Source organism: Mustela nigripes, chromosome 5 (assembly GCF_022355385.1).
Source record: "Mustela nigripes isolate SB6536 chromosome 5, MUSNIG.SB6536, whole genome shotgun sequence".
Taxonomy (NCBI): Eukaryota; Metazoa; Chordata; class Mammalia; order Carnivora; family Mustelidae; genus Mustela; species Mustela nigripes.
In genome coordinates, this window is record NC_081561.1 from 120,948,986 (window position 1) to 120,976,368 (window position 27,383).

At 33.6% G+C, this 27,383-nt stretch overlaps 1 protein-coding gene across 3 annotated transcripts in view; it reads left to right on the forward strand.

The window, feature by feature from the left end:
- GRIK2 (glutamate ionotropic receptor kainate type subunit 2) overlaps positions 1–6,985 on the forward strand; it is a 638,217-nt gene extending 631,232 nt beyond the window's left edge. The window contains exon 16 of one of the 3 annotated variants that reach the window (XM_059401117.1): positions 3,709–3,828. In XM_059401117.1, the coding sequence (XP_059257100.1) occupies positions 3,709–3,828 (120 nt within the window). Of the gene's footprint in view, positions 1–1,983; positions 2,071–3,708; positions 3,829–6,198 lie in introns of those variants that run through there. The other 2 variants (XM_059401116.1, XM_059401114.1) reach the window with 2 other exon arrangements.
- The last annotated feature ends 20,398 nt before the right edge of the window (positions 6,986–27,383 follow it).

Consider the following 27,383-nt stretch of genomic DNA (forward strand, 5'->3'; position numbering starts at 1 on the left):
GCGAGAAAGTGATGATTAACATTGCTTTTTCTTAAAATGCATTTCATAGCTGTATTGACTAAAGTGGTGTTGAATCTTGTCAGCCCTTATTCATCGATTTTTCAAGCTTAAGGAGGGGAAGTGTAAAAATGTATAATGATGCTTCATTTTTCTCTGACTCACTGTATTTGCTAAATGCAATATAAAGCTATTCAGTAAACCGTTTCTGTAAGAGTCAAGGTTTCTGAGAATATTTTCATCTTTCGTTAAGTTTATCTATGTAAAATAACCCCGCCTAAAGCATAGGATGCTTTGTCATTTTATTCATTAAAAAATGTATTTCATTTTGCCCCATATTTTTTTCTGTCTGATTTATTACTTACTATTCAAAAATTAACATTGATTAAGAACAGAGTCCAGGTAAAAAGTTCCACTGAAATTCAAGTCACTGTTCAGGAGGTAGGTTGATATAATAAAAGCATTCATAGAATGTTAGTCACTCTTCTTTGAGCTCTGATACCAGTTATATGTATAACCTTGGGTCGATAACTTGACTTCTTGAGTTTGAGTTTCTCTAGCTATAAAATTAAAGTGATGATGTAATAAGATCATGGCCGAACCTGATGGTAAAAGGTCCCATCTGACAGCGCACAGCTAATCTAAATAACATTTTTGGTTTTTTTTCCCCAAAATGAGAGCCTCTCTGGAACTGAGCATCAAGATCAAAGTTGCTATATACATTTTTGACATGAGTGTCTTAACTAGTCATTTTCCATCTCTCATTGCTTCACTGTTACATTCATATAGCTTAAGGTCAATTTATGCTTCTGATATATATCATTAGCTCTTTGATATTTTAAAAATCTTGTCATTTAAAAAGAGTATAAATCAAAAGGAATATGTCGTATTAAATGACAAGTATTTTCCTCATTTAATGCAGCAATATTTATACAAAATATCACTGATTATGTTCTATATACGTTTATGCCATTTTAGTTATTATTTGTTGATTTAGTTATTATGTAATGTCGGATAATTTTATGTGGGGATCCACAGTGACTGTTCCAATTTGTCTTTATGACATGTGACTTTGAATTCTTGGTCAAATGGCCTAAGGCTTCAGAAATTAATTAGAAAAGTATCTGAGAATGGACTGGCTATCCATACTCAGTTAACAATTTAAAGGCCAAACACAAAATAAGTTTAGTTAATATATGCTAGTGTATGTTAGAGTATTGAGCTACAATCTGATAAAGGTAGCTTGAAGATGTTTTGGTGGGATTTCCAATAGGAACTATATGCAAAAATGGTTGGGAATTATTCTGAATGTATATTGGAGTCTCATTTAGTTCATTTTATACTATCAAAGAATAGAATAGCAAGACATATAAAATAGCTTCCTCCTTAAAAATATAAATACACAGTTCATAATATGATTAATTTGCCTTTGGGAGATAAATGACTACATATATTCAACATGAAAGTGATGAGCTTTAGAGTTTAAAAATTCAAATTGGTTATTTTTCATCAGTTGTTGTTTTTTAAAAGAGACATCGCTAAATATAAAGATCTTAACTTAAAAATGTAGTTTATGCCAGTGTTCAATGTGGAACATATTTACACCTAGATTTGTACTTTTTAAAAAATCATGTGCTTTGCCAAGTGCTGTCACATCATGTGATCATATAAACACATCTATAAATTAGAAAGTTTATTAAGAATAAATTATTCTATACACCAATAATGATATTCTTGAGAACATTTTCCTGTGGATTATTATGTTGTCTTATTATACTCAAAATAAAAATACAGCTTTGTTAAAAAAACAATGTAAATATAGCCAAATCTATACTTTTAAGTTTTCCAGACCTTCATCATTTCTAGAATTAGCGATGTGTAAATACAGGTTGCCTCATTAAATATAGTAAATTTGATAATGAGTTTTACTAATTTAAATGCAATTATACATGCTAACAGCTCAAAGATTTAAATTTTCATTTTCAGGAATCTTCTATATGGTTAGTGCCACCCTACCATCCAGACACTGTTTAGTAAACTTTTGAAACTTACTAAAAGAGGTTTTTAATAATGGTTAGTATCCTTGTGCCTTTCTTTTTTCTTTTTGTAGTCTGTTATATTAATGTGGAGAAACATTTTTGTGGTTGTTTTCACCCTGAGAAACTTACCTTATTTAATGACACAACTTGTGGTTTTCCATTCTTAAGGAAAAGTGACTTGAAAAAGAAAGCAACATAGTTTCTTTTTCTTCCGCCTACCCCCCCTTCCTCCCTGCTTTGCCTTTGCGACTTCCTCCCTCTCATATTCCCTCCTTCATTGCTTCTATTTCTGTTGCTCTCTCTCTCTTTTTTTTTATTCTTTCTTCTGCTCTCCTTTCTCTTTCCTCTTCCCTCCTCCCCCTCTACCCCGTCCTGCTTTTCCTTCTTTTTTATTACAAGTCCGAAGACTCCTGTTTAGTGTCCTTGGGTTTTTCAAAGCCTTATTTCATAGTTCAACAAAGAGACATTTTTTCAAAACTCCAATTATTATATGAAGGAGGAAAGAAATTGTCTCTTGAATGACAACATTAGAACTTTATTTAAAAGTTAGACGTAGTCATTTTCTGGCCACACACAGCACAGAGAAACGACTATAATCCACAAGCATATCTATAGTTCAACTTTAGATTCTTAACATAGATTACAATAAGCAATTTGCATTGTAGAGCTTAAAAAAAGTAAAGAACATGTATTTGCCTGGTGTCACAAATGAACAGTACTTTATAATATCATTAAATTCTTTAAATTTCCCATGTTGTTGTTTAACTCTTGCTTGGGTCTTAAGGTTTTCATGGTTTTGTGAAGGATTAGAAATAATTTACATGTGAAAAGAGAACCTGTGGTCTCCCAGTGACTTTATTAGTAACCTAAAATAAAACTATTTCTTAGGTAAATGGACAGTGATATATCAAAAGAGAACTGGTAAAATTCAGCTCATTCAGAGAAAAAAAATGTAATAAAAGTAGTAATTTGACATTAAATAACCAAAGCTATTGTTTGGTTGATTAAAGGCTGTTTGATTAAAATGTTCACTTTCTAATAGCTTTGTAGAATAGACAAAGCCTAAAGCGGTAATGGTGGGGTTACATGTTTATAATTTCCATAGTTTCTAAATTTGTAAATATAATTCATTTAAGACAATTTAATTTATAAAAGATGAAAGTATTGTGATCTTTGATGTAGGTTTCTTACCTACATTTTATATTATGCAGCATTATAAATGTTATATAATATATAAAAGTGGCTAAAAAGAACTTTATATGACTTTATTTGTAGTGTGAAGTTATTCATAGGGTACTAAGTTCAGTTTACTCTTTAACTTACTAGAAATAAAATTGAGTCATTTCATCTTTGGATGCATATATATAAGACTTTTTATCCGTAGGAAATCAGTTGTGTAGGCCAATCTCTTAGTATGGACCAAAAATTAATTAATATATCTATGCCATTATTTTTTGAAACTATTTATATTCAAAATGTCTACAAATTGAATTTGCCAAGAAGAGGGTGTGATCAATTATTTAACATACGGGAAATTTATTCATTTTAAATGAAGGCTTATTTCAAACAATTCAACGTTATTCACATCCTATAACATTTTAAAGTGTCAATGGCATCAAGTTCTGACCTTGTTATATTATCTAATCAATTCTTCTGTTAAATGTTTCAACAGAGAGCCAAGACTAAGTTACCTCAAGACTATGTATTCTTCCCCCTTTTGGAGTCAGATTTTTCCATTTCTACAGTGTTGTCATCATCACCATCTTCATCATCATTATCATCATGTTCTTAATAAGTACATCTAATAGTAGGTATTAAGCAATGAGAAACACTGTGTCCATATACTGGCTGTCAGGTGTCATATAAATCCTTTAATAGAGATATAGTTCATGAGCTTCTGAACTGTATATTTTAACACATTATAAATAACGCATGGCAGTAACTGAAGTTAATGGGGAATTCATGTGTAGCATTTAATCATCACCCATTATAAGTACTAATAAATTAATATCTTTACTAATTTAATATTATTAAACAAATACCAAAAGTTTTACCTTGATTAGTCAGGTCTCTTGTATACATGCATTTTACCGTGCCTCTGAAAACACTTTCTTAAGCAATTGAATTAAATGGAGTGTTAAGTAAGAATTCAAAGATTAGAGTCATGTGTAGCTACAGTTAAAATCCAGTCAAAGTTTAAAGAATACACGTGTGTTCAGTCAGTGCCATGAAAACTTAATTTCTGCTCTTTATAATTTAGTGACAGGGATACATTGAAGTCCCTGAGGCCAGATAGAAAAACATGATAATGAGTGCAAAATACTAAAGGGACAAAACCAAATTGAGTGAAAATAATGAGCCTGGTCAGTTGGAAAGTGATTTCTGAATAAGTTAAAAAGTGAATCATGTCTTGAGGTAAAGGGGTAAAGTTGACTTGATATGAAGGATGAAAGAACTCTGCAGGCTCCTAGGGCAAGGAAAAGCAAAGGAGAAAAACCCTGGAGGTCCAAGCAGAGAACGAGTGTGTGTATAGAAAAAAGAAATGGGGCGGGTGAAGAGGAAGGAGGAAAGCTAAATCAGAGAAGACATAATGGGGGTGGGGGAACAGATTTAGATTTTACTTCTTTCTTAGACAAAGAAATGCTATTAATAACAGGTTTAAAAATAGATTTTTCTGGCACATGTGAGCCTTTTGGAAAGGAATATCCCAGAGAGAGAGTTGAGAAGACCACTAAGGAAACTGTTCAGGAACCCATAAAGGAGAAATGAGGATAAGGCCAGGAATGGACAAGAAGATACAAAGACAGGGTCAACAATCACAAAATTGGCTTATCAGGATATCTTACTGGCATCTCAGGTATGCACTCTAGAAAGTGGCTTCCCTTTTCTCTGAATCAGTTTTCTGCCACAGAGATGCTTACTTTAACTCAAAGTATTATTTTGAGTGTCAGAAAAGATTATGCATGCAAAATATTAAAAAATAAATCACATATATGTTATTAAATATTATTTGCAATTAGCCTAAGCTGATAAACAATAAAGCAGCAACACCTAAAGCAAAAAATAAGTCTATACATGCTAATTTGATGAGGTTTATTTCATTATGTTTTCATATCTCTTTTTGGAATTGTATATATTTTTCATATTTGTTCACATTTTTGGTCATTGTCCACATTTTTAGTTCTTGCACAGAAAGAGCCTAAAGTCTCAGCCCATCTGAATTGCAACTACAATATGCAACTGGTTCATGAATCTGATTTATATGTAACTAACACACGTGTATCTCAATTAGTCGGGGAAGAAGACTAATAAAAATTTTGTCTCACATATATGACTCTGTAATAGAAATCGTGAGGAATGTGTAATAATGAGCCCCAGATACACAGAATTTCTAGCAAATCTACTGCCAATGAAATGGGAATTAAAAATAATATTTATAGGGTCATTTTTTTCTTGATGGGATAAATTATTTGCCAGCTTTCAGTTATCAAGCTGATGTTGACCAAAAAGAAGTTAATATCTGTTCATGTACTTTTAATGTGCTACAGTTTGTCATTTCATGATTAGATCATATTTGTTTGTAATCATCATCAATAGTTTTATAGGCACAATCCCACAAAGATATACTGAATACCAGAAATTTTCCATGTTTTTATGTCTAAATGTGTGAGTACTATTTTTGTTCTGTTTTGAGATGCACAATGAAGAATCCATGTTTAAAGAAAATTTTCATATGTCATGTTGTGATCTAAAAAAGTAGGACATTTCTTCTAATCTGTTAAAAGATCAAGAACGGATTTCTGCTTGATTGGTGTATATGTGTTTGTATTTAAATTTTGAGGTAGATCTATATTTTACGATGTTAATCAATTTTACATCTGAAAATCCTATTCAACATAGACATATTCTATGCATTCCTTGTGGGCAGTTTATATCACTATCAGGTGGAGATTTTCTTTAAACTAGCCCACTTTACTAAGATACTTTAATGATCATGCGTTGTATGTTATAAGTGCAACAACCGCTGTCACTTTTATAATGAGAGTTTTCAAACCTTCAAGGCTGCTATGTTGACAAGCCTCTTGAAAGTGATTTTCATATTGTTGCTGAGCAGTTGCAGCTGATCTGTTTTGTAATATCTCATTCTCTGTGTTTTTCTTAGAGGTCCTTCTGTAGCGCCATGGTGGAAGAGCTGAGAATGTCCCTGAAGTGTCAGCGTCGGTTGAAACACAAGCCACAGGCCCCGGTTATTGTGAAAACAGAAGAAGTCATCAACATGCACACATTTAACGACAGAAGGTTGCCAGGTAAAGAAACCATGGCATAAAGCTGGGACACCCAACACCCAAGCACAAACTGCCGTCCTTTTTTTTTTCCAAACAATTTAGCGAGAATGTTTCCTGTGGAAATATGCAACCTGTGCAAAATAAAATGAGTTACCTCATGCCGCTGTGTCTATGAACTAGAGACTCTGTGATCCTAGCAGTTGCAATGATCAGACTTGATTTACAAGCATCATGGATCAACCAAGTTACACTGGGTTACACTGTTTATCATGGGTTCCTCCCTTCTTTTGAGTGAATGTTACATGCGCATTTTGTGGCTGGTTTCAAATGCAGTCCAGTGAGAAATTACAGGTTCCTTTTGAAGTCCAACTGTTGCCAGGAGGTGGAATATTAATGCCCCAGGGGTAACCGGTAAAAAAAAAAAAAAAAAAATCATTAAGCATAAAAATACTTGGAATCAGCAAAAACTGTAGTGTTAGAAGAAACAGTACAGTCTTCTGACACCCAGATAATAGAGGTGGTGATGTTCCTAGCTCCCAGCTGCTCAGTATAATGGTCATCTGAATAGACGATATGTTTTTATAGGATGTGAAAAAAAAAATGTAATGCAAAACAAATCTGAATTTCATGGCAAGTGGAATATAAAGCAAATATTCATCAGTGTTTTTCTTTCTTTCTTTCTTTTGACTGTGTCACTGATTAAGAGAGAAATGTCAATTACTAAGGCAATAATGTTTTTTCTTAAATTTACTAAGGCAGGAGATTTAACGTACAACTCTACCAGGTCCCTACCTACCCCTTTACACCTTTTCCCCAACCCCGTCCCAAGAATAAAAAAGCAACAGTTGGTTCAGAGATTCTGAATTAACAAGGATGATGTTTTGCAATCTTTGTCGTAAGTTCTAAAGAGGGCTGAGTATCGATGGTGATGTGGAAGACTGAAGCTTTCGTTCTAACATTCAGATATGTTAACCTAAACCCTCGTTCCTGCTATTAATGAACTTGATGGAGCCTGGGCAGATCTCGGTGAAAGGAGAAAGGGGACTGGTCAACCATAGAAAAGTATGTGTGGAGAACTTTGAAGTGGACTGCATTTATCAATACAGTCACAATGTTAAATGAACAAAATTCTTGAGCAGTTTTTTTCAAAACAATGTTCAGGTTTATTTGTGGAAATGCAAGATTTCTATGAAAATAGTTTTTGTATGGAAATTTTTGTAATACTTTTTATCAACAAAATAAGAACGTGTGTTCCTGTCAGGGGTGTGATGTCAAGCATGAATGGTAGTGCGTGTGCACCACCAACGTTTGGTGAAAACTATTTTTATCAAGAAAAAAGGAATCATAGAAGAGAAATATTTTCAAGTTAGATAATATAAAAGCTAGGTGCACTACCACCACTGCTTACCATGCCACACCCCGGGTTTCCACGAGGCTGAAAACATACTGTAATGAACAATTGTGTGTAAAATGGTAAAAGACACAGACCTCTTGACAACATTGTGATAACAGTTGAGTGCACACAGTTTGCTGTTTGAATCCAATGCACAAAATTTAAAAAAAATCATTAAAATTATGTCCATTTTACTTTCAGCTTTGACTTTCATTTTTCTCTTGTATATGTATAAGAATGCACAATATGTTCATTGCTCGAGGGGAAGTCCACTTCCTGAAGTCTTCTAGGTCATCAAGGATGGCCGCTTCTGAACCTCCTGGAGAAAAGAAGAAAAAGGCTCAGTGATGAACTACAACAGATGTAGGAAAAGCCGGACTGAGATAGAACTTGGAATCTTTCAGTTTAGGATAGTTTAAATGAGAAAAATAGCAGTTCCAGAAGCAGCAGTCATGATCTTGCTGCTTCTATGAGTGGATATTGACTATATTCGATAGGGTTATGTAAGACTGTATGGTGTTTACTTATATGATATTTGAAGCTCAACTTATGTCCAATTTGAGAATTCCTTTGTGCATCGATAATTCAATGTAACTCAGCAAAAGGAGAGAAGATAAGCTCAATACCAATATTTAGTAATGATGTGGTTTGGATGTTAACATCCTATCAGAATTTCTTTAAAGTGAAAAAAGGTAACCATTTTAATGACAGGTGACCCAATAAATAAACAAACAAATAAAGAAAGAAAAAAGAAAAAGCTCTGTATTTTTTAAGCTCATAGAAGTTGCGTAATCAAGTTGCTAATATCTGATTAAATTAAAAATTAAATGCCCAAGTATTTTCAAAATTTCTAGTGTCAGCTTTTTTCAATTAAAATTCACATTTCAATGATAATTTGTCCCCAGATTTAATTTTAGAGAGTTACACAGCCACTACTAAAAATCTCAGCGTTGTTTTTATACATGGTAAATAGCTTCAATATATCTCATAAAAATGTTCAGATTTTGTATGATATTAAGCTTTTTATCAATCAGACTCTAATCATATTTTAAAGCATTTTTTAAGTTCAATTCTTCATTATATTAAAAAAACTTAGTAATAGGCCAGAAATGACAACTTTAATTTTTTTAAGTAGTCAGGAAATAATTATTTCGATTGTAAAATGTGGCAATTATTTTACTCAAATATTAAATTTAACCATTTTGAAAAGTGTAAAAAAAACTGCTGTATTTTTACTCTAATGGTAATTTAGGATATATAAACACTGTGTAATTTTAATTTTTATTCATTTCCTAAACGGTTTCTACGTTAAAGCCAAAACAGATATTTCCCTACTTATTAGGTGCTTAGGCATAATTGAGATACTATTTTTTTTTGAGATACTGTTCTTAATCTTAATAAAATCTTGATTACTTTCAAAATAATTTCAACCAGTGAAAAAAATGTGTCCACTTTCTGGGAAGGTAGTATATTGAAGTAAGCATTATTTTCTAGCAAAACACTTAAACTATAAGAAAGGAAGGATGAGAACATGTGTTACAATCAAGAACATAATGTGACCATTTCAGGTAATCAGTGGAGGTACATATACCACAAATAACTCTAGCAACTAGGAAAGACGAGGGGGGATATATTTACATATGCCATAACTAAATGACCCGAACCAGATGAAAATACCAATGATTTATATTAGTATATTATATACACACACAAATCTGTATTTGTTATATATATATATATATATATATATATATATATATATATTACAGCTGAATAACCCTAACAACTAGGGGATACCAAGGAGCTATTCACATATTTACAGATGAACAACCCTAACCACTATGAGAATATCAAGTGGGTATATTTTATCTAACAAATATAGTAACTTGGATAAGGATATTTTATTAATTAAAATGTTTCTAAATTTTGAAACTCAGTTACATTTTTATACAAGTTTCTTGTTATTATTGAATGGGCGTATATATTAAACACTAATGATTTGAAAATATTTTAGCACAATGATACTTTTTAATATTTGTTTATTATGAAATATGCACACAACAAATTGTATACAATTGTACAGCAGCATCACAGTATCACAGCATCTGGTTGTTGGGTGCACCAAAAATTGTTCCCCGGACATAGGCTATAGGCTTACTGCTGCTCACCTCCAACTCTGAAAGGTAAATTTAAGCAGAGTACTGTCATAGAAGAGAGTGCCTGGTTGTTTCAGGAAACAGGTCACAGAATATATAAGAACTTCCTCTGTGTCTGATTAAGGAAGGCAAAGTATGAATGACAATATGGACTAGGCTCACCTGAGAATTATCTTTTCAGGTTTTAAACGGTGGTACGGGGGCAGTGAGGATTTTGATCACGACAATACTGACTGTATCTGTAATTTGAATCACGCTGTTCCAATGTGGACTGATGATTGGCCATCTGTGTCTGCAGCATAATTATTATTGTGAGATTCCTACCTTCATTTGCCTCCTCAGGATCTCCTTAATCTCAAGTGTACTGAATCTTCTGTTGCTTCTAATATATGTCCTTTCTTTTCTAAGGTTTTTCTCTAGTTTTGGTGGCTTCTTGAGAATTCCAGGACAGGTCCACTTTTTTCAGATATTTCTTTTTTTTTTTCTTGAGATATTTCTGAAAAAGGCTGTATATGTCTGAATGCTTTTATTCTATGCTCATGAATAATTGTTGGTTTTGCTGGGTATAAATTTCTAAATTAAAAATAATTTTCTTAGATAAATTTCAAGATATCTTTTCATTGCTTTCTTACTTCTAGGCTACTGTGGAAAACCCCCAAATCATTCAGATCCTGATGTTTTGTACTTTTTAAGCTCTCTTTTAGGTTTGTATTTCCAGCATCATAAAATACCCAAGTAATAGGCATATATCTACTTTTAGCCATTTGTTGGGCTCTTGATAATTTTTTCAATTTAGTCACTGTTGTCCTTCAGATTGGAGAAAACTTTTTGAACCATCACTTTGAGGATTTGCTTTCTCTGCTTCCTATGTTCACTCTGACAACTTCTCTTAGCATGAAATTATTTTGATTTTTATAAGTTCTTATGTTATGGCCATAAAATCTTCTCTTATATCACAGAAAACATTAATAGCAATCCTATGACATTCCCTTCTTCCTGAGAATAATTCTGTTTCTACCCAGTTGCATTTGTCCTACTTGCTTATTTGGATTCCTATCTTCTGTTTTAGAGATTTTCTTCAAATGTTTAACTTTAATTCTTAGAAACCTGTTAATGATTAACAAAAAATGACTAAAATCTGAGTTGGAAGTTTTATATGCACGGAGGTGTAAGGAAGAATATTTATCTAATTTGAGCTTTTCTATAGACTAATCTACTTGGGCTATTTGTTGATGAATCCTTCAAAATGTCCATATCTTTGGGTCTTTCTTCTTGGGCCTGTTAGATTCTCATGTTAGTTTCTTTCCTAGAGATTAAGGCCCTGGCTGCCAATGTTCTGGTAAGCATTGTTTTTGTTGTTTGCTTTGTTTTGTTGTTGTTTTGTTTTTTAATATAATTTTATTTTTTCAGTGTCTCAAGATGCATTGTTTATGCACCATGGTAAGCATTGTTTAAGAGAACTGGCATTCTCCACTCTCTGAATTCAGAACAACTAAGGTCACTTCACCACCTGTTTCAAATTTAGTAATTGGGCTTTCAACTGGACCTGGCATCCTCTAGCCTGGAGTACTGCGTTTTTTTTTTTTTTTTTTCTCTTTGAGAATAACACTATCATTTTGCTGAATTGGTGGAGAACAGGTTCCAGAGGTGAAGAAGAGGGAGGGGAGGGATACGGGGATCCACCATTTTCAAAATACATTTAGGAGGCCCTCCTTATTGTATTCTCCCTTCTCTATTACTAGTTATTAATTTGGTTAAGTACAGCTGGTTCCTGTGCCTTAAAGAATTCTGTGATACACGGCACGTGGGTGGTTCAGTTGATTAAGCAACTGCCTTCAGCTCATGTCATGATCCTGGAATCCTAGGATGGAGTCGGGCTCCCTGCTCAGTGGGGAGTTTGCTTGATCCTCCCCCCTCTCATGCTCTCTCTCTCTCTCTCATTCTCTCTCTCTCCCAAATAAATAAATAAAATATTTAAAAAAAAAGAATTCTGTTACACAATCTGATTGGTTGACAGCTCTTCACACTGCCCACTTTGAATTCTATTTTCTCGAATCTGCTTAGTTAACTACCATTTGTTCATAAGCCTATCTCCTTCCAAAATTTTGTGAAATTTTCACCTCTCTGTTTTTATTCTTGGAGTTTTATGCATTAAAAAAATCTGTCTACTGTAAATTTAATGGTTGAGTAAGGAACAAATTTGATGCATCCATTCAATCCTTCACTCTTCACTGAAACAAGACTTCATTTTAAAGAAAATATTATGCAGAAATACAATATAGGGAGCAAATCAAAACTAGAAATGCTTTGGTTTGAATACAGCAGAGACAGAATAGACCTTGCTTTTCAAATTGTAAAGAACATAATATTGCCAATGTTTTCTTTTTACTAAATAATATTTCTAACTCTGTATTTAAAGGGGATACATTCACCATGAAAATGAATTTCACAAAAAAAAATGAATTTCATGAAATGGAGTCCAAGAATATTTCTGAAATGGGGAATACTTCTATTTTAGTATCTGTCAAATAATGCTAAATTTGCAAGCTAGTGTAATTTTTACTCTAAGGGCTTAGGTCTAATTCAAAACATTCCAATTTCTATTATATAAAGCTCAAGAAACATGTGTTGTAATGCAGATAAGGAACACTTTGTTAGTGAACCATGCTGAACTGTAAGATTTTAAGAATTCCTCTTTAATATATTGCCTTACACGGTACTTGCTTTCACATTTATTATGAGGATAACTTAAAAAAAAAATGTTTATAACCAAATATATCCCTGCCTCTTTCAAAGGAGAATTGCTGTTTTCCTATATTTCAACTGGAGATTTCTATAATATTATACTTCCAAAAATATAACACTCTCAATTACCAGTATAGTTTACCTTAAAGTCAATTCCTAATCCAACATCATTAATGCACTGAAAAATCTATCATAGATCATATATCTAACTCACCTTTATCAAATTGCATATGGTAAGAGCAGAAATAAAAGACACACAGCACATATGCTCCTTCTATAATATTTTTAATTTTTTTTTTTTTTTTAAGACATTGACCTATATCCCAGCTTCTAATCTAAGGTTTTTACATGGTTTGGGATAGGTGCTATACCTCCAGCCCCTGTATCCACATTTCTAAAAGGAGGGAGGAACAAAAGGAAACAAAAAAGTCTTGTTTCTTTCTTTTAAGGTAACATATAACACACAAGCCGCATGTTACATTGGTCAACTTAGTCATATGCCCACAGTTAGTTGTAAGGTAGGTTAGGGAATGTAGACTCGAATTCAGGGAACCATGTGTCAGCTAAAAGTCAAGGGTTCGACCCCTGAGGAAAATGTATAAACAAGCATTGGAAACAGATCCCTGGTGTTTTATAGTGTCTCACCCAGCCCACTAAAACTGAACTTGTTCTTTTAACCCCCTATTTTGCTCACTTACCACTCTTGTGCCCTCTACCACCACCTTCCTCACTCCCTCTCTTTCTCAGATACTCTGATATCTTACTGTTTTCCTTACATTCCTATGTCTCATGGAAACCTGGGTTTTCCTTTGTGACATTATTTGTTTGAAACACAACAAAAGAAGTAGTTCCCAATCTCTTCACTCTGCAGAATACCTTTCACTTATATTAACCATTACTTTGATTCCCAAGATACTCTTTCTCATTTTATTTCTTTTTAAGATTTTATTTATTTATCTGACAGACAGAGATCACAAGTAGGCAGAGAGGCAGGCAGAGAGAGGAGGAAGCAGGCTCCCCGCTGAGCAGAGAGCCCGATGTGGGGCTCGATCCCAGGACCCTGGGATCATGACCTGAGTCAAAGGCAGAGGCTTTAATCCACTGAGCCACCCAGGCGCCCCAATACTCTTTCTCATTCTTTAAAAAATTGGACACCTCGGTTAGCATTGGCTTGTTAGTCTGTGCCTTGCCAACATTAATCGATTAAATGTGTGCCTATTTGTTTATGTGAAAAAGAACAACATTTTAGACATTGTAAACCAAGGTTTGTGTTATATACTCTGTGTGCAATGCTGATCCAGAAGGAGACATTTTATTTGATGTCATAGTTTAGAGGAGGGTGTTCTTAATCAAATGTGCTAAATACATAAGTAGAAATTATAAAATGATTTCAAAGAAGTGTTCCTTTTGTTAGATTCTGATGAATGATGGGACTTTCCTCAGTAGCCCTCAGACAGCACAATTAAAGAGATAAATATATGAAAAATTGGTTTATATTTATAAAAGATTCACATATAAGCATATATTGGCATGATGAGACATATTATTGATTTGTATCTTCTTCCTACGAATATATAACTTCTACTGACTTCAAACCCTGGCACAGGGTAGGAGTCTTCCAGGTGAGCAGAGACATTTTACTTGATGTCACAGGTGTGGAGAACATAAAGATATTAACTGTACTATTAGTACATCACTGCCATTCTATTACTCAGGGTGGCAATTTGCCAATACATGCAAAATATGACACCAAAACTTTACCCAAAATTTTCTTGAACCTATGCTATTCCCATTTGTGTTGATTTTTTCCCCTTTGTCCTCACATAGGTATAAGAAAAAATTTCACCACTGCTCCCCCCGCCCTTTTTAAAAAGCTCCCTACTTTTCTTGCAACATAGAAGTAAACAGTGAACCCACAGGTGACTTTATAAAACTGACAACATCCTTGTTGAAACAGGATGAAACTGAGTCAAATTCCCATTATCTAGCCCCTGTATAAAGTCTACCCAAAAATGCATTGGAGTTTTTTTCTCACACAAATGGTAGAAAATAAAGATACAGTGTTTTATCAGTTTTTTATAAAAGAACCTTATTTTAGACTTGAGGATCAGGGTAAGCTTCTCTGAGTAAGTGATGTTTGCACTGAGACAGTGAATGATGAGCAGTAGGCACTCAGCAAAGAGAAAAAAAAAATCACAAGCCTGTGATAAAGTACATGTACATGTCCTGTGACAGGAGGGACCATGACAAGTACTAACAGATGGTACTGTTGGAGAGCAAAGAAGGTATGGGAATATGTAACTGGGATACATTTAAAATATAGCTAGGAGCTAGACCTTAGCAAGGTAGTGCAAGTGACCTTAATGATTTGATCTTTATCCAAAGAGCAATGGCAAACTATTTAAATCTCTTAAGCAGAAACAAGATTGTTGGATAAGATCTTCATTTTGTAAAAACCATTCAGGCTGCAATTTGGAGCACAGTTTAAATAGGTACCAGAGTGGATATGGGAAGATTAGTGCAGAAGCCCTATCAATAACTAGTCTGGTTAGTTTAGATTAAACCCAATTGGTAACAGTAAAAATGAAAGAGACAGATTCAAAAAAGAAAGAGACAGATTCAAAAAATATTCAGCAGGCAAAAATTCACATAATTTCCTGGTGAATTCAATAATATAAAGGTTGTTAATCCTTGCTGTGTTGTAACTTATAAAGGGAGCTGTGTTTGAATTACCTCCTCTAGTACATTGAGCAACACTATGAGGTTAGGATTAATACTATCACCCATTTTATGGACAAGCAAACTATTGACAAGAGAACTTAAATTAATTTAAAAGTCTTACAGCTATGAAACTCAGAATGATTGCAATGCTGTTTGCCACTATAGTTGGCCATAGTAGCAAGCAACAGTGATGTCTCAGCGGCTTATTTATTTATTTGTTTATTGAAGATTTTATTTATTTATTTGACAGACAGAGTTCACAAGTAGGCAGAGAGGCAGGCAGAGAGAGAGGAAGGGAAGCAGGCTCCCTGCTGAGCAGAAAGCCCGATGTAGGGCTCAATCCCAGTACCCTGGGATCATGACCTGAGCCAAAGGCAGAGGCTTTAACCCACTGAGCCACCCAGGCGCCCCTCAATGGCTTATTAAATGAAAGTTTATCCCTCATTCATGAAAACTCTGTTGTGGGTTTTTTTTCTGTTTTTGTTTTTCCATGTCTCTCTAGGGCTATTACCTTCTCTGTGATAATTCACAATCCAGATTCTTCAGTCTTTTAGCACCCTCACGAAGCCTTCTCCTACAACACACTCAGAAAGGCTTAGTAGGATCTATTCACAGAGTTCTTACCTATATTAAGGGGTTCCCAAGTGCTGTAGGGAGTTGCAGTCTGGAAGGAGAGCAAAATTGGTTTTGTGAGAACTAGTAATATCAACTATGGTATGCAAATCTACGTCAAATGTATGGTTTTTCCCAACTAACTGTCATCAACTCAAATAGAAGAAAGTGTAAGAAATTTCTAGATTTATGAGGAAGAGAATACATGTAAATTTTGACACAAGCAGAGATATCTCTTAAAGATCCAAATGGAAATTTCTTGTAAGAAATTTCAATTATACGTGTGTGAATTAGAGCCTAGAGTAAATGCATAAAGAGTAAAGTCAGCATCAAAAAGATATTAACTAAAATAATGAATGTAAACAAGAGAGTCTCAGTAAAGATCACTGAGTAAGAAGAGATGAGGGTCTGGGACAAAGCTTCTCCTACCTTTGAACTTTAATTATTGGATAATGGGAGTGGGTTTATAAAAGAGATAGTGAATACATTGCCAGAGAAACAAGACTATTATGTTTCACAACTTTATAATCTTTCCAAGCAACCCAGGGAGGGTTCTATTGGAAACTTGTCTTAGGTTAGTGGACATAGCCATAGCACATCCTTGAGTTCTCATACAAGCTCTTAAACAGACTGTGATATAAGATTGATAAAAAATATACCTCCCTCCCCTTCTTTTTGAAAGCAGCAAGACATCAACAAGAATAAACTTCATCTACAATATCTACAAGAGGGACCCAATAACAATCCTGAGTTCCTTTACTCCAAAATAATTTTTGTAACCCACGTATCTAGCTGCATCCTTGCCTTCAGTGACACTAGGAATAAACCCTCACTCCTAAGTATCAAACTCTGAAATTACTATCTCTGAGCAAAAACTCTCTTTTTCCCCCCACATTGTTTCCATGGAGACTTCTGTTACTCCCATTTTCCCTACATCCTCATCATCCCAAGCTTTTCAGTAATTTCAGTAGTTTCCTTATATCTCTCCTTTCTTCAACTTAACAAACTCTAGACAATAAACAGTGGAAATGAAAATTTCCAGAAATACAGAGGGATATATAGAGAGAAAAAGTATGATATTCTATGTTTTCTGGAACTTACTTTTAATTTAAAATTATGTTACTAAGATTTATTAAAGTTTTTTCCTGATAGCTCTTGTTCACCATTTTTCACTGCTGTATAATATTTACTAACTCCACCATTACTTCTTTATTTGTTCTCTAGTCAGTGTCTACAACGATTTTTTTTTTAAAGATTTTATTTATTTATTTGACAGAGAGAAATCACAAGTAGATGGGAGAGGCAGGCAGAGAGAGAGAGAGGGAAGCAGGCTCCCCGCTGAGCAGAGAGCCTGATGCGGGACTCGATCCCAAGACCCTGAGATCATGACCTGAGCCGAAGGCAGCGGCTTAACCCACTGAGCCACCCAGGCGCCCCTACAACGATTTTTTTAAAGTTATATATTGTGCTAGTACATATATATCTTTATATATGTTTTCTGGGATCCACATGTTAAGATACTTATTAGATATACATACTCTGAGCCTTGGGATATGTCAATGTTCTACTCTCTGACACTGCCAAACCTGCACTGGTCAGCCCCTAAATCATCAATACATAGGAGAACCTTTCCTCTATAATTTTTGATCATCTTCGTATATTTTTTTCTAATTTTTTTTTAATCAAATGTGTCAAAATCCATTGTGGTCTTGAGTTGTCTTTTCCTGTTGACTAGTGTTATTGATTATCTTCCATGTGTACTAGCTACATGTGTTTCATATTCTTTCAAATGTCTACTTAGGACCTTCACCTAGGTTTCTATTGACTTTTTTTCTTAATGATTTCTAGGCACCTAAATACTATTGATATTATCTAATCTGTTACTTGGTTTTATTTGCTGCAAACATCGCCTCTCCTATGTCACTCATGTGTTTTCATGTTTTAAAAAGTCTATTTGATGAGTATAAGTTGCTAATGTTAATGTTGCCAAATGTATCATTCTATTACTTTATTGTTCACACTTTTGATATTTTAAGAAATGCCTCCTTTATTGATAGCAGAATGATATTCATCTATATGTTTTTCTAAAAATTTTAAAGTTTTATTTTATAATTTTAGTGTAATTCAAATATGTACATTCCCTTTGCCCCCATCTGTATAAACATCTTTTCTGCCTCACTTAATTTGTTGAATGGTATCTCCTTCTCTCAGTGATCTGCTGTGCTACATCTGGGACCTATCATACATGTATGCATCTGTTTCTGGTTTTGTGTTTAATTTTATTCTCTGTCTTCAGAAGTATCTTGTTATATCACATAAATTTCATAATCAATCATTTAAATGATATACATACAGTAAAACATAGCTGCTGAAATTTTAATCAGAATGAAGTCAAATCTTTGAGTCAATTTGGAAATAATTTATATATTTATTTGATACTACCTTCTTATTCATGAACACTTACTTGCCTTCTTTAATGTCCTTTGCAATTTATTTTGCATATAGTTCTTACATATATTTGTTTCATTTGTTTCTAGGTAATTTATAATTTTTGTAGCTATTATAAATGGTGTCTTTCTTAAAATACTGTTTTTATATGGTTTGTTCCTTGTATATAAAGGTAGATGAGGATATCAAGGTGGCTTGCTAAGCTCTCCTTTTATTTCTACACATTTGTCTCTAGATTAATTTGGATTTTCTATGTAAATAGTCACATCATAATCAAATAATGAATGTCTTATATCTTCTATCAAACTTTTGTTTTTAAGTTCCTTCTTGTCTTATAAAGCTGTCTATGACCCCTAATGCAATGTTGAACTAATAGGTGCTTCTTTGTTTTTTCCTGACTTTAAAGGAGCTGTTTCCAACCTATTTGTCATTACTCATTTCACCTACGTCTTTTGAACTTACTGCTGAAATCACCAGGTCCACTGCCCCTCAGCACTTGTCTAGATCTCCAACTATGTTGGAGGTCAACACAAGACTGTGTTGACCTCCAAGTTAAATAGATATATGTGTGTGTGTTTGTGTGTGTATGTGTGTGTGTGTGTATATGTGTGTGTTTATATATATATATAAGTATATATACATATATATATATATATATATATATATATATGTATATATATATATATATGCAAACAAGTACACACCTCACCTATTTTGGATTCTTTTTATATACCTATACAGAGCCAGACTCTCATTATCTTTTTCTATCCCAATGGGAGCACTTTCTATCTTTTCCTGTTTCCAATACTTTGTTTTTTAATCTACTCCTCACACCCCCAATCTAGTTGTTTACAAAATGGAGCCTGATAAATCATTTGTTTCCTGCAAAAACAAAAAACAAAAAAAACCAAAAAACAAAAACAGTCTTTAGTTGTTGTTGTTGTGTTTTTATTTTTTCCCTGTTACCTGCAATATAAATAATAGCTTTTGACATGTCATTTAGACACACTTTGAACTCCACACCTGCTAGTTCCAAACTGTCTTTTTAGCCCTCATTTTCATGACTGCACTCATATACTCTATATTTCAAACATAACATATAACTGATAAATAATTTTGCAAAGAATTTTCTTATTTCATACACTTGCTATACCAGAAAGGTTCTCATCCCCGTCTCTCCCTATCAGAATTTTCTGCTCAATTTTCATGGTCTAACTCATAAGTAGAAAATGCATCTAAGATCTCTTTTTGAAGTCTTCCAGACTTCAGCACAGTCTTTTTTATTTTTTTAAGCTTTTTTTTAATTTTAATTTTTTATTTTTTATAAACATATATTTTTATCCCCAGGGGTACACGTCTGTGAATCGCCAGGTTTACACACCAGCACAGTCTTTTATATAATATAGTAGGTGCCCTTTATTTGTGATATGTGAATTTTTCTTTTGAACCCAATTTTAATTTATATTTTATATCTTGAAAAATGTAAGCAAGTTAGTTTTAAAATTAGTTAAATTTCAGTAGGGGAAGAATGAAAATAGAATTTAAGGAAAAATATTCTTGTGATTGCAATGACAATCGACATAGAATATCATGCATGATTCTTTTATGACTGTTTCAAATGTATAATGATATGTTTACAGATTTGCCCCTACATTGTCATATGCTTATGGTTTCATTATTTGATCTCTATGGAAGTAAACCTTATTTGTTGGACATGTCAGTAACATTTTTGTTAAGACTAGTTGAGAGCCATAAATTATGATTTATGATTAACTTCCTTCTAAAAAAAATATTTTGAAGAATGTTAGTTCCACAAATGTTCCCTAAACACTTCTTGTGAGCCAGATATTATGGTATTAGCTAAGGACTGTATGATTAGCTAGCATACTGGGTTTTCCTGTGATACAGTTTACAGTATAATGGATAGGCAAACATTACACAAATAATTACACAAATCAAGATATGGTTACATATTAAGTCAACTACCCAATATAGTGAGTAAAGGGTATTACAGAGGACAAAGCTTACACTTAAGAGTAAAGGGTGACTGAATAAATGAAAATTTAGGTTGAATTGTAAAAATTGGAATTGTACCAGAAGAGAGACAAGAAGGATGAAAGTTCTAGAGAAGAGCCACTCAAAGAATAGTATGTGTGAAAACACAGGGGAGAGTGAAGACTGGTGTAGCCAAAACACAGCGAGCAAGACAAAATGACTTGAGAGTAAGATCAGCATTTAACCATAGACTGAATCAGTGTAAAAAATTCTGTATTTTTAGTACAGTCAGTAGCACTAAAAATTTTTAATTAAAGGAGTTATGTGATCAAATTCAATTTTCATAGGCAACTTTGCAATTGAGATTCTAAGAAGAGCACCCAGAAAATCCTTAAGGCATTCCTGAGCCTGTCACCCCAAAATCAATGTTGGAAATGTATGGACCTACTTTTGCAAAGACTTACTTTGCTGAGCTTTCCAACAAAAAAAGACAAATAATCTTAGATCTACTAATAGGGAAAAAATCATTCTTGATGATTCAATCGGTAGCTAGGAGGCACTGTCCCATTCTCCTTCGTGTGACTTATTTTTATCATTAGATTTTTCTATAAATATTTACTAAAAAAGTGAGCAGTGGTGTCTCAGGAAATTAACAGGTCACTAAATAATAGTTAAAACTCCGTCAGCAAAAAGTGAATGCAGAATAGCCGAGAAGGATGTCCTGGTGATCTGCTGATACCCAAGTGTTTGGAGAATCAAGTTCAAAATCAAAGAAATTATAATAAATAGTACCAAGAAAATACAATATGAAAAATTTCATTGATATAACAAAACTAGTAACAGAGGCAGGTGTAAAGATGGAAGAGAACATGGGTTACCAGTATAAATGAATTTTTAAATTCAGCTTACAATACTAAACTTTGAGGGGTGCCTGGGTGGTTCAGTTGGTTAAGCATCTATCTTCAGCTCAGGTCATGATCCCAGGGTCCTGGGATGGAGCCCCGTATCAGGCTCCCTGCTTCTCTCTCTTCCTTTGCCTCTCCCTTCTATTCATGTTCTTTCTCTCTCTCTCTCTCTCCCTCTCTCTCTCTCTCTCAAATAAATAAAATCGTAAAAGAACAACAACTTTGAACTGAAGAGGAAATCACGAAATCATGTAAAGACATTGCCTTTCTCCATGGACATTTTCTATAACCCCATTCCTTAAACTACTCACTAGATTTCAGCACCTTCACGTTTATTTTGAGCCTAGATTGCTTCTCTGATTGCTTCTCTGATCTATGTAACTACTGAGAATTTATAAATTTTCCCCAAATCTCCTCTCTCTGTATTCCATTTCCTGCTAAAAATTACTGCTAAGCACTCTTCTAGATGCTGAAGAAGGTAAAGCAAACATATTACAATAAAGAGATCAAAATCCTTTGTGAAAAGTACTCTTTTAGGCTTTTATACGATTATATGACTTCATGGAGAAGGTACCTAATCTAGATGGGGGGGGCAGGAAAAGTGAATAAGGAAAACCACCTCTAAATGTGGTACAGAAAATGGCCTAGTAGGACCAACATAAACAACCCAGCAAAGTACAGGGTTTGAGGTGGAGAGTGTTGACAGTAAGGGAGAAGTCTAAAGACAGAAGAGAGAATAAGAACACACTTTATTATGAAAATTATGACAGCTTAAATATGTTTCAAAGTTTACATTTGAGGTCGTGAATATACATGGGGAGGAGAAAGGAAACATTCTATGTTCTAAAGTAATTCCATTCTTAGGAGTTTCTACTTACCTGTTAGGGAATGAATACTCATTAAAATAAAAGAGGCGGTGATTTGCTTATATTCATATTTTAGATTTAAAAAGTCACCTCAAGGACACCTGAGTGTCTCAGTGGGTTAAGTGTCCAAGTTCAGCTCAGGTAGTCTCGGGGTCCTAAGATCAAACCCCACATGGGGTTCTGTGGTCAGCCCAGACTCTGCTTCTCCCTCTTCCTCTGCCCCTCCCCCATTCATGCTCTCTGTGTCTCTCTCTCTCTCAAAAATAAATAAACGAAATCTTTAAAAACAAAAGTTACCTCAATGGCAGGATGAGAATCAGTTTGAGAAGACCTAGATTAGAGTCTAAAAACAAACAAACAAAAAAAGGTGTTTTTTGTTTAATTCCCTGTAAAGAAAAACAAAACAAAAAGAATAAACTAAATCAATAGATATGGGGATGAAGAAATTCGAACACCTTTGAGAGAAATGAAAGAGGTAGAGTCATGAGATACAATTTCCTATGGAGAAGACACATAGGAAGACAAGAAAGTGACTCCAGAGTTTCTGGCTTGGGCAACAGCATGGGGCAGTATGTCTTACAATAGGGTAAGAGAACATAGTATGGAACAGATGAATGAAAATTCTTTCACATCTCATTCTCCATCACATCTACACTAAGATATCATTAAATTGTATCATCTTTTCCTCTCATTTTCTTCATTCAACAAGTGATCATTTAGTTACATAATATACTAGTTAAAAAAATAATGAGTAAAATAATAACTTCAGTTAGTACCTATAGTTAAGGACTTTATGGTCAACTGTCCTACTTCATATTTATGAATTTATTTCCTTCTGTTACCTCTTCTACTGCCTTACTTCAGACTTGGTACGCAAACATTTTCTCCAACCTTCATCTTCCCTTAAATCACCCTCAGATTGCTGAAAGAATTGCCTTTTAAAAATCAGCTGAGGGTCGCCTGGGTTGCTCAGTTGTTGAGCATCTGCCTTTGACTCAGGTTATGATATCAGGGTCCTGGGATCGAGCCCTGCATTGGGCTCCCTGCTCTAGGGGAAGCCTGCTTCTCTCTCTCCCACTCCCCCTTCTTGTGTTGCCTCTCACTCTCTCTCTCTCTGTGTCAAATAAATAAATAAAGTCTTCAAAAAAATAAAAAAAAATAAGCTGAAACTGTTCCCATTATAACATTAATGAAAATATACTGGAATGATTTTCTTGCATGCATCCTTCACTTTTGTGCTATGAAATTCTTATAGGAACACTGTGTATCTCCTTTATTTTATTTTGTATTTCTACCTCCTACCATAGTTTAGTACACTCAATGATTTCTGAAAGAGTGAGAGAATGAATGAAGCTATGACTAACTTTCCAAAATACACCATGTGTTGAAGCTTTAGAAAGAGATGTCAGAGAGGACATATGTGTATTTCCACAAGACCTTGATGTTTTCATCACAGTTCGTCTAGTCACAAGCTTAAAAAGGTCCATACCTTTTTTTTTTTTTTTTTTTCATCTGTATTGAGTTGTTGGCCTCTTTAGAATTGTCTTTTGGGAAGCTGTACATTTAAGCCAGATGATTTATCCATGCAAATTGCAAGTTGCTTTGCTGTTTACAAATGTTTGAGGCCATTATTTAGAGCAGCACTGTCCAATAGAACACTCTGTGATGAAGGAAATGCACTAGACTTGCTCTATCCGATACAATAGCCACTACCCACATGTGGTTTTTGAGAAAGGAAATGACCAACTGATAAACAGAACATGTAATTCTAATTAATTATTTTAAGTTTATGTATGAATAGTGGCAGGTAGCTAGTAGCTACTTTATCGCATAGGGCGACTCCATAAAAAGGAAGGGATTTTTTCTTCCATGTTGATTTACTGAGTCTTAACTGGTTTTAGTGTATAATTATATATTATTTTTATTTTAGGTTTTGCATCTGCTTCTGGTTTGCCTGATTTGATGGTCAACTTGCCTTCTTTTATTGTACCTAAGAAAGCTAACCTGGATCTCTTTCACTGCCTTTCCCAATCTCAGTTGCAGAGAATCCCTGGCATTAAGCACTGCCTAGTCTGAGGTTCTGTACCTGGTTCTCAACTGCAGTATCTTACCTCTGGCAGCCGTGTCTTTTCTAGATGTGGATTCAGGTTGTGCCAATTAGCATTATCCAAAAAAAATCACCATATACTTATGTTTTAATCTGATTGAAAAAATTTAAGTCTTACCATAGGCAACTATAAACATATATTGGTTTGTAAGTATTCTCTACTCTTTAAGAAAGGTGAGAATTGGGAAAAAAATAAGAAATCAATTATTATTTTCAGAAGTAGTATAAGACTCGCTAGTAATATGAAACTCAGACCATAGGTCTGAGTGAGTTTTATGACTCTAAGCAGCTTGGAGCTTAACTCCAAAACTCACTCTGAGTGAGTTAACTCCAAAACTCACTCTGAGTGAGTTGTATGACTCTAAGCAGCTTGGAGGTTCAAGTTATCTTTTTCCTGAAATATCATTAGGGATCCCACTCCATGTACCTGCCTGAGAAGGAAAGATCTCTTGTGCTGGGAGAAATCTCCTGGGAAAAGGCTGGCAGCATTTGGATTTTAATTTAATGGAGAATTTCCTTTTTCATGCTTCAGATGGACCAAGACTCCTCCCTCTTAAACTATCTCCTTCAGGGAAAAACAATTTTTGCCTCTTTTTAGTTATAGTCCCAGTCTAGTTTCTCTGTCAGAAGGTAGTTTTATTCACAAATTCCAAGTTCTTAACCTTTCAATGGCTTTTGTCATGCTCACATATATAAGATTTCTCAATTGTTTTCACTTAATTAACTGATCAAATCAGGGAGGAATCATTAGATTTAATTCATCTGACCTGTCAAGAAATCTTAAATTATTTAACAAATAATTTAAAAATTATTATTTAAACTAATATTGCTTATACTAAAATATTAAAAATGTATAATGATATTCACATTCTACTGTTACTCAGCCATTAAGAAAATCAGCTGCCTAAATTAATGACAACTTTATCAGAAAATAAAGCAGATGTGTTATTGAGAAAATTCTAATATTAAATATTATGGTTGTCATGTATCAACAATATTATATGTGTAAAAGCAATTATTGTCTCATTGACATGCCACAAAATATTTTGCTTTTTAATTGTTTTAAATCATATATTCATTAATAATTAACTATTGGCATATTCATAATTCATATATAATGGGAAATGCTTTCTGACTTTTTGCTTTATTTAATATTGAAAATTTGGAAACAAGAAAATAGAATTTACTAAGTAGAGATGATTTTGTAAGCTATATTTATATGGGTGAAGGTACCAATGATTGGTTATGATGGGACATTGATAAGAAAGTGTATTACTACATGGAAAAAAGTTGTTTCTTAATATCATCACAAAGAAATTAGTGGATAGTCAAAAACATCCTCCTTATTTTGATTCTAGAAGATACACAATGAATTAGATTTCATACAAATGAAATCAGATTCCATCGGAGTGGTGATTTGCTTTTATCACTTAGTGATTTGGTAGGTTCTTGTGATACAACTGTGGCTTGTAACTGCATGTGTCTATTAGAAATCGGAAACTTTCAGGAGATGGGAATGGAGATACCAATATGGGCAACTCTTCCATTTAATAGCCATCATCATAACATAAAAGAGCAAATCCCAAAGATACACTTTGTATAAGTGATTCACAGAAAAAAAAAGGGGGGGGAGGTTGAAAGTAGGAATGAAAATAAAGTGAGAGAATATTATTACTCCAGTAAAGTATCTGACAGTTTCTTAAGTAGTTACACTTCTACCCAATGAAGCAGTGACTCCACACACTGGTATAAAGGATAAAACCATAAAACGTCTGTTCAAATAAATATTTGGACAAGCATGTTTGTAGCAGCTTTATTCAGAATAGTCCAAAATTAGAAAAAACTTAAATCCATTAATAGAGGAATGATTAGATGAGGTGTCATGTATTCATACAGTGGATTATAAAGCACCAAAAAAAACAAATCAAACAAACAAAAAACCTACTGATAGTGTGAAAACATGGTTGAAATGCAAAAGCCTAACAAACAAAAAAAACGGATACAAAAATACAATACAGAATTCTGTATACTTCTTTATCTAAAATTTGGTAGCAATGAGAAGTAATTCATAGTCAGTGAAGATGAAAAGTAAGGCATTCTCATTCAATAGGTTAAATGATTTTCAAATAACTTAACTATCCCAGAACAAATATCAAGAACATTTATAGGAATATAAAAAATAGCCAATGTCTAAAAAGGAAAAATTCACAAAGTCCAGCATCCAATAAAAAAATTAGTTGGTATGTAAAGAAAGCAGCCAAATGCAACCCAAATGAAAAGAAAAATGACTCATAGAACTAGATGCCCAAGTGATTCACATGATGAAAATATTACAGAGGGCATTTAAAACCTTTTTATGACTATATACCATATGTTAAAGAAACTAGATGAAAGGTTGAAGATCTTAAGATATTCTAGAGATAAAAATGGCAATATCTGAGATGAAAAATAAAATATCCTGGGTGGAACCATGTTGAATTAGACATTTCAAGAGGAAAGTTTAGTATACTTGAATATAGCAATATAAAGTTTCCAAAATAAAATACAAAGAGGAAAGTTTACTTAAAAAAAAAAAACTGATAAGCAGTGATCTGAGAAACAACTCTAACCTGTTGGTTAGATACATGAGTATTGTCCCTGAAGAAAGAGGAACAAAGTTATTTGAAGAAATAAAGGTTGAAAATTATCAAAATTGAGCAAAACTATTATTCAAACAAATCAAAGAACTATAAGAACAAAAAATATGAAAAGAACTACACCAACATACATTATAACCAAATTACTTCAAGACAGTGATAGAAAATCTTTAAAACAGTAAAAGGAAAAGGATAACAAAATAATAAGGACTTCTTCAGAAGCGATGCTAGATAGAAAACAGTATAGCAACTTCTTTAAAGTAATAAAAAAACCCCCGTCAATTTAGAATTTTTATCCAGTGAAACATCTTTCAAAAAAAATAAAGCCTTATGCAGACAAAGGGAGACATTCATTATAAGAAATTTTAGAGTCCTTTGAAAGAAGAAAATAATAGTAAAAAGAAGCCTAGTTCTACAAAAGATAATTAAGAACACTAAAAAATGGTGACTACATGAGTAAATATAAAGAGTTACTAT